The 9,048-nt window shown below is 40.6% G+C and overlaps 1 protein-coding gene across 1 annotated transcript in view; it reads right to left on the bottom strand.

Moving 5' to 3' along the window:
* Window positions 1-8,028, bottom strand: part of slc22a7b.1 (solute carrier family 22 member 7b, tandem duplicate 1) — a 52,761-nt gene extending 44,733 nt beyond the window's left edge. Inside the window, exon 1 of the mRNA XM_028820990.2 lies at window positions 7,597-8,028. Within this exon, the coding sequence (XP_028676823.1) occupies window positions 7,597-7,986 (390 nt within the window). The 5' untranslated portion in view covers window positions 7,987-8,028. The remainder of the gene's footprint in view (window positions 1-7,596) is intronic.
* Window positions 8,029-9,048: the final 1,020 nt, after the last annotated feature.

Here is a 9,048-nt window from a genome sequence, read left to right as displayed (position 1 = left end):
TGGAGCTTGTGAGGAGAGGAGCAGAGGCGGCAGAAGTACTGGGAGAGTGAAGGATAGAAGGGACTGAGTTTGGCTGGAAGGACATTGTGAGGTGCTGTACAAGGCAAAAGAAAATAAACATGTGTGTTCTGGACATATCTGTCTGTGTACGGGGGCTGACTTACCACATCACACAGACAGTGACCATGCCAGGAATCCAACCAAAGTGCTTAAAGCTGTCCTGGCTTTTTTTTTGGTAATCAAATGTTTGTTAAATAAGCTTAAACATACAAATGAGTACAAATCAAAACGTCAATTAATAAGCAGACCAATGTGGATATCAATTCAGAGATCCTACCCAAGAGATTTTGAACAAGTTACACATAGAACTGCCAGAGTTGGTGGCCCCACTGATCCACACACAGATCATTCAAGAAGCGTAAGGCTGAAGAAAGCAAATCTCCAAAAATAAAGTGATAGCAAGTCAAGTGATCTCGAGCATTAATCTAGGGCTAACTCAGCAGCAACTGTGCCCAAACAGAGCAGTCTGTGCTCACCCCGGAATTTGAATCTGAGTACTTGAAAACACAGAGTGCTGAGAAAACAAACTAGTATAGTAAAGAAGTTAGAAAAATTAAAACAAGTCCCATTATAACAGCCGATCCTGGTAGCCCTGGGCGCAACATGGGGAACAAGTTTTGAGAATCCATGTGGAGCAAATGTAGAATACGTCCAACTATCCATGCAAGTGCAAAATGAAAAATACATAAAAGTTAATTCCATTGAGTTAGAAACACCATAATACGGCCACTCAGATGTACTTTCTGGTTGATTACATAGTTGTTCAATTTTTTTTTTCCTAATTAATTTATGGAGAAAAGGAGACATGGATGTCTAGAAGGGACTTTCCACCTCTCTTAGGTAGGCTTGTGTCTTCTGCTTCCATCCCTGAGTAGATAGATAGATAGATAGATAGATACTTTATTAATCCCAATGGGAAATTCACATTCTTCAGCAGCAGCATACTGATACAATAAATAATATTAAATTAAAGAATGATAATAATACAGGTGAAAAACAGACAATAACTATGTATAATGTTAAATATTAACGTTTACCCCACCGGGTGGAATTGAAGAGTCGTATAGTTTGGGGGAGGAACGATCTCCTCAGTCTGTCAGTGCAGCAGGACAGCTGCTCCTCTGTCTGGAGATGATACTATTTAGTGGATGCAGTGGATTCTCCATAATTGATAGGAGCCTGCTGAGCGCCCGTCGCTCTGCCACAGATGTCAGACTGTCCAGCTCCATGCCAACAATAGAGCTTGCCTTCCTCACCAGTTTGTCCAGAGTATGTGTGGATACGGCATTTACAGGGCCGGACTGAAAAGCTTATTCAAGTCTAACCCGGCCACACAATACACGTCAGTTTTCTCGTACAGGCACAGACTCAAAAAACCAACAAACACCATTTTGTCTTGGAATTTTCTTTATGAATGAGGAGGCAGTAGATTCAGCTTTTACACAAACATTTCACTCTTAAATGTTAGTCTCAAGACAACCTCTGATAAAATGTAAATACTTCAAAAAGAAATAAACCATATAGTTCTATAATATTTATTAAAGCACTGAACCACAAAACATAGTTTTCAGTGGAATACCCAGTGCATAGATTATGTTTGCAATTTCAACTGGGAGTCTGGAATCTCCACAGCCGAGCCGCTGTCAGTGTCCGGGTGGTGATGCTGAATACTCGTCCACAAAGTATGAAGTGTTGGTCAAAAAAGACCACTTTGAATTTCTTCAATAGATAGATAGATACTTTATTAATCCCAATGGGAAATTGATAGCAAGTCAAGTGATTTCGAGCATTAAAAAGACTCAAATAATGTCTCAGTGACACTGTCACACACGTATGATTAGGAGGAAGCTGAGTGGACCAAGTGGGGGTAACCCACCAGGCCAGGGGATGGCATGGTGCGCTAAACCTTCATCTGTTATCTCTGCAGGCCAAATACGGGAAAACCTGCATGATTTAACATCAATGACCTCACTTCTGGTTCCGGTGCAAAGAAGGACATCACTTACGGTTACGGTGCAGAGACTGGCGTCACTTAATAATAATAATAATGTTTTATTTATGCAGTGCCTTTCATACGCTCAAGTCAAGTCAAGTTGGGGAGCATGCACTGGTACAGTGCGTTGCCGCACCCACTACACAACGAAACAACTCGGGATCCCAGTTGGCAACCCTCCAGGCAGACACGCGGTCCAGTCCCACCCTCCAGAAATGACCCTCTATCTGCCGCAGCCAGGTGTTACATGGGCGACCGCTTGGACTGGTCCAGCCACTCAGGTCCCCAACAATGAGGATCCTACGAGCTGGATCACCCTCGGGGAAACGCGACACATGGCCGTTGTGCCATAACTGACGCTCCCTCACAATGCAGGTAATGTACCTCATTCGGGACTCCATGAGCAACCACTCATTTGACACAAAGTCAAACCAGCAGTACCCAAGGATTTTCCGGAGAGACACAGTACCAAAGGAGTCCAGTCTTGGTCTCAGGTCACTGGATAGCATCCATGTCTCACAACCATATAGGAAGACAGGGAGCACCAGGACTCTAAAGACTTGGACCTTCATCCTTTTGCATAGATATCGGGAGCGCCACACACCCTTTTCCAGTGACCTCATGACCCCCGAAGTTCTCCCAATACGTCTACTAACTTCATGGGATGAGTCACCAGAGACATGAATGTCACTGCCAAGGTAACTAAACCTCTTGACCGATGGCCGTGCCCAAGAGGTCATTAAATGTAATAATAGTAATATGTTTTATTTACTGTATGTAACTGCTTTCATACACTCTAGGACACTTTAGAATTCAATACACACATTATCAAGGCAATAGAAATTACATACAAACAATGGATAATACTAATTGAAGAGATGTGTTTTTAACAGGATTTTGAAATGAATAATCGATTTTTCCTCGCAAAGGCAGAGAGAGAGGAAGAGAATTCCAAATTTTAGGGGCCTGTGAAAGCTCTGCCACCCATGGTTACTAACCTGTATTTAGGTACAGTGAGTAACTTAGCGTCCTATGATTGTAATGCATGGGCAGGAGTGTAAGGAAGCAGCAACTCCGACAGATAATGAGGGGCTAACCCATGAAGGACTTTAAAGGTGAGAAGAAAAATTTGATATTTGATTCTTGAAAAGACTGGCAATCAATGCAAATCATAAAGGACAGGAGTGATGTGAGCAGATTTTTTAGTGTGTGCAAGTAGTCAAGCAGCAGAATTCTGAACATATTGTAATCTATTGATTATATTTAGTTGGAGGCCATAAAACAAAGCAATAGTCCAGACGGGTAATGATGAAAGCATGAATGAGTGTTTCAGTATCCTTCACACCGAGGAAAGAATGCAGATTAGCAATGTTGCGAAGATGAAGAAACTGTCTGTCTGAGCTAATGTGTGGTTGAAAAGTAAGAAGCTGATCAAAGATGACATCCAAAGCATGGACTGATGCTGAGGGTTCAACCCATAGATATTGAATTACTAGATGCCTCATGACCAGCTGCATCGTATGTCAATGTCACCACCATATTGCGAATGGCACTGCTGTGGAGTGAAGTAATAGATAAAGATGCCTCATGCATATGCTACTTGGGATTGTACAAACCGCTGTACGCTCCAAACCAGTTCACAGGGATTACATTTCATAGGTAAGGCTGAACAATTGTTTTGGTTATATTTGGCCATTATAAAATCCCGTTTTATAATCTTAACTTTAGCTACGCCAGGCTAAAATAGCAAAGCTATGCATTTATGTGCTCAAGTGAGCCTCCAAACAACGTTTTGGCTAAACGTATTTAGTCAGTAACTACTTAGATTGTTGTTAGCTGTTAACATTTCTCAAACTTTGAAGGTTTCCCAAAGAAATCCACCTCATGAAACAGTGGGAGGTAGCCCTTAGACGGGATTTTGAGAAAGCTGTCCTGTGATGTGTGCCGTGCTAGTTTGGTAACAGATGATGTACCGGCATCATATGATCAAAGCTACCACTTGCTCACATTAAAAAAACAAAGGAGGTTTGATGATTCCTTCTGAGGGCCCAGTCAAGGTGGTCAAAGTAGCTGAGCGTGTTATCCGACAGTCGACATTAGGACAAGCTGCCAGTGTATCTTTGATCAATCAGTTTGTTTGGGCTGAGATTGGTTCAGATGATGTGTTTTTTCTCAAGGAGCACATTGAGGAAACACAGTTTGAAATTGACAACCATCATTTTATGCTCATGTCTTCAGTTGTGTCTGTCTTTCACAAACTAAGGCTGCACCATATTGCCAGACTGAATACTCTCAAATTAGAGTGGCAACACACGGAAAAAGCTATGTAAGACAGTTCTGTGTCATGGATTTTAGATCCTATCCTGTATATATTTAAGTAACCACATTGTTTGTGTGTGCGTGCGTGCGTGCGTGCGTGTGTGTGTGTGTGTGTGTGTGTGTGTGTGAGAGAGATTGAGAGAGGAATGAGTGAAATGTTTTCAGAAATTATTAAGCCAATTTGTATACAATAAAATTTTTATTTTTGTCATTGAGTGTATCATTTCACTGTTAAAAGAAAGACAAACTAAGATAACTGGCAGTAACAGTGCAAAATTCACAATTGGTATGCCAGTTTGAAAAGATAAGTTTTGAGGGTAGTTTTAAAATGTGTTATTGAATCGAGCTGACGTATATGAGAGGGAAGAGAATTCCAGAGTTGAGGAGCACTATGAGAGACGCTCGAGCTCCCATAGAACTGAGTTTGATGTGCAGTACAGAAAGTAGAGCTGCAGATGAGGATCTGAGTGAGCGAGAGGAGTGTAAGTCTGGAGGAGATCAGTGAGGTTGTGGAGAGCTTTAAATGTTCAGAGCAATATTTTGTATTGTATTCAGTAGTTAACAGTGAAGTTGAGAGAGAATAGGTGTAATATGTTCAGTGGATTTAGAACAGCAGGTTATTATCCTGGCCGCAGAATTTTGAAGAAGTTGTAAGTGATGGATAAGTTTTTGTGGGATGCCAGATAGAATAGCATTACAGTAATCTATACATGAGGCGACTCGGGCATTAACCAATACTTCAGTACTGTGTTGCATAAGAACAGGACAAAGTCTATGGAAGGAGATGGAAGAAGGCAGTCCGAGAAATGTTACTTATATGGGAGGAATTATTTAATAATAATAATTATTATTATTTAATAATTGCCATTATTAGTGTATAAATGGATATAAATAATTGCATTTAAACAATTCGCCAAAATCTGTTGTATGTAAACGATACTGTTTTAAACATTATTGTTTTTTCATCAGAAAACCCGGTTTCCACAGTTACCTGTATTAGTTTAAATGGCACTTTTGCCACTCGCAATATGGCATACGCCCTGACATATCATGTTGACTGGGCAACACAGTGAATGCAGCGTCTATCTATATATGTTTATGGTTCAACCAGGATCCTATCGACGTCACTTCCATTTCCGGCGCCAAAAACAACATCACTTCCTGTTCCGGCCTCAGATGACAGCACTTCCATTTCAGTCTGGAGCTCAACGTATGCACATCAGTGCCAATTTCAAAACCCTTTTGCAGCCAGGGACAGTATACGGGTGGCTGCCCCAAACCATTTTTCGTGTGTTGAGACTCATTCTTTCACACCACAGAATTCTGTCAAACATTTTTTAAAGAATAATAATAATAATTCATTACATTTATATAGCGCTTTTCTCAGTACTCAAAGCACTATCCACATGAACTTAGTAAACGCAAAGCTATGAAACATTTTGTGTAGCCTGTTCAGTCCCTCTCTCTCGTCACAGCGCTAAGGTTTAACTGTCAGAGCATGAGAGACGCACTCTAAAAATGTTAAAATAAAGTAAAAACAAGACAAACTTATTATGTAATAAAGAACGACAGGTACATTTAAAAACGCAAATCATTCCACTCACATAAGTGTTTCATTAATAAAATAATAAAATAAAACATTTTGTGTTGAATGTTTAGTCAATCCGAGAGAGAAAGGAAAACAAAAAAAAACAAGTTAAAAATGTGACCATACACTACACTTCATTAAAATTTGAAACAACAATAAAACAAAACAAATACACAGTAACACATACCAAAACCCATACAACATCCACATATAACTCAAAGTATATTATAAACTTTTAAACAATATAAGTTTAATCACAAAAGCACCAAACGTATGCACCTCTCATCCTGGTGCTCCTGTTTAACTGTCAAAGCGCGAGACGCACACAAAGTCAAAACTTGTTAAACCGAAAGGATTTATGCCCACTACAGAGCAATAACGCCTGCTCGTTTTCCAGTATAATATTATATAATTTCACCATTAGTTTATTTTATTTTATTTATGTATTATTTAGTTTGAATGCCAGGCCAGACCGGGCAGCAGGCCACCTGATTGTAGACGTCAGTCCGGCACTGATTGTGTACCACGTGTGACTCTCTCCCCCAAAACTCTTTGTGATTTTACCAGAACAGCAGAGCAAACCTCAAATAAAGTGTGTTAGCTCGTGGCTGACAAATGTGGTGAAATGCTCTGCGAGAGCTGAACCTGACAAACCCTGTCTGAGGGGCCACTGGATTGTTTGGAGATGTCTCCTTATTTGTGATCCTAAAACACTTTCAGTTTTGGATGCGCACACAGGTGCAAACCACCATGTAAGCAAGTAGGGCTTTACACAATGAGAAAGCAGCAAAGGTTTGCAGAAGCCGAGATCTAAACAGACAAAGCCTACCTGAACTTCATTTTAAGAAAACCTAATGCAGTGCTGGTCACTGAGGAAGAGGAGGGTGGAAGGCAGCTTTGTTACCTAGGTGTGTGGCCTCTGCATGGAGTTTGGATGTTGTGCCTGAGCTTGCACGAAGTCTCCTCTCTCAGACCCCAAGATGCAGTCTATAGGCCTCTGTTTAGATTAGAGTTTGTGCGTCTTCTGCCCTGTCATGGTATCTGCATCATCTCAGAATTGGGAATGTGGGCTTCTTCAGAGCCCTGGGTTTACATGGCTTGGTTCCTGCTTGTTTTTCATGGACCTGTGTGTGTGTTTTCCTCCTGGTACTCCTTTTTTCCTCTTTTATCTCAAAGAAACATGTTAGATTAACTAGGCAACCTCTGATATATTGGCAAGTGTGGGTGTACGTGTGTAGCAACCCTGCAGCAAGGCCATCTAAACATATGGGCACAATGAGCACTGGCACACATGGTCCCAGGAGCTTAGGGGGCCCATGATGCTTCTGATGCCTGTGCATGTTTCTGTTTTGCTATCAGAACGAGGGGCCCAGGTACCCTACTTTGCCCGGCGGCCTATGATGCTGTTAAGATGGCCCTGCCGTGCAGTGGTCTGGTGCCCAGTCTAGATTTGGTTATTTATCTTCTGCCCACTGACCCTGAAGCAGATTACGCAGGTTTGATTATCGATGCACAGAATATAATAAACCATTAAGTTTAATAAAACCTTGAATAAATAAAACCAACTACATGTGCCCAAACCTCATAATAACTGACCCATCATTTTGTCTCGTTAGTGCCCATGAGCTGTGGTTACCTCAGTTGCTATGGTTGAGGAGAACTTGGATGTGTCATAAGTCCACCCATATTGACAGTCAGTAATGGCGGAGGATGCATTTTCAGCCTCAGAGGAGATGTTGTTAAGAAGAGCAAACTGTGGTTCCGAGAACATCTTGCAGGAGCTGACTGACCCGCTGAGCTCTACAGGGATATGGAGAACCGTCTTCTGGTCTTCAGTGAGGTTTCCAAAGATGCTGTCATTTTCTTTAGCCAAGAAATTGCAGCGGTGAGAAGGTATTGCTGCAATAAAATTGTTGAGCAGAAAATGCCAGGGGGTAATTATGCCAGGCAGATTAATAAGAATAACAATGCAAATCTGGAATCTCCCAAAACCTCCAGTTTCATCAAGTAGATTTTCATATTTCATCTTTTTCTCTTTAGTTTAAATGAAGACCTGGAAGCAGTTTGCTGTGCAGTAGAATCATTGAACATTTTACATTTTATTTTAAATGGGGTGTAGTCTTATTGGACTTTGAGTTCTTTTAACACTCAATCACTAAAATCTAAGAAGTGGCTTATTTTTAACTAAATGACTGAAAGAAGACTTTGGAATTATCCAATTGCTGAGTAACTCACTGAAAAAGTCACTCATAACTGACTCATAGAGTGGAATAAAGTATCAAAAGTGAAGTGTTCTGCTCAGGTCAGCCAAGATTTGTCATCGTTTTTACATCTTTATAACTTAAAAAGTATGAATGTAGGCAGGCTTAAAGTTCATAACTCCATTTCATTCAACAGCAACTCTTCTTAATTCAGGTCATGGTGTCAGAGCCCACCCTGGAAAAATCAGGCACAAGGTAGGAAGCAATCTTGGACTGTGTGCCCCCAATAAATACAGTGCACCTTAGAAAGAAGAAAAAAAAAACAAACAAACTGGCATGTACTTACCAACGGGGTCAGTTGTGTGTGCTGTCATCATCTGTATGCCATGGCCAGCCGCCATACCACCTGCACTTCAGATCTGATCATCCACCTGAAGCGAAGAATGTTCAGGCCCTGCCACCGTTTCTCAACCTTTAAGTATTTGCGACCCGGGCTTTCATAACAGTTTTAATCGCGCCCCCCTAACGTTTTTTTGAAAGGAGCCCACTAATACCAATTTGTTCTTTTTTTAATTAATGATATATCATAGATGCATATTTTATTATACCTACTTAACTTTTATCGACATTTATCTAACTCTATTTTTCTAGTATCAGAATATAGTTTAAGTTACAGTGCATCCGGAAAGTATTCACAGCGCATCACTTTTTCCACATTTTGTTATGTTACAGCCTTATTCCAAAATGGATTAAATTCATTTTTTTCCTCAGAATTCTGCACACAACACCCCATAATGACAACGTGAAAAAAGTTTACTTGAGGTTTTTGTAAATTTATTAAAAATAAAAAAACTGAGAAATCCCATGTCCATAAGTATTCACAGCCT

The sequence above is a fragment of the Erpetoichthys calabaricus genome, chromosome 15, assembly GCF_900747795.2.
Source record: "Erpetoichthys calabaricus chromosome 15, fErpCal1.3, whole genome shotgun sequence".
In the NCBI taxonomy this organism is placed as follows: Eukaryota; Metazoa; Chordata; class Cladistia; order Polypteriformes; family Polypteridae; genus Erpetoichthys; species Erpetoichthys calabaricus.
The sequence above is the reverse complement of the archived record's forward strand: the minus strand, read 5'-3'. Positions and strand labels throughout refer to the sequence as shown.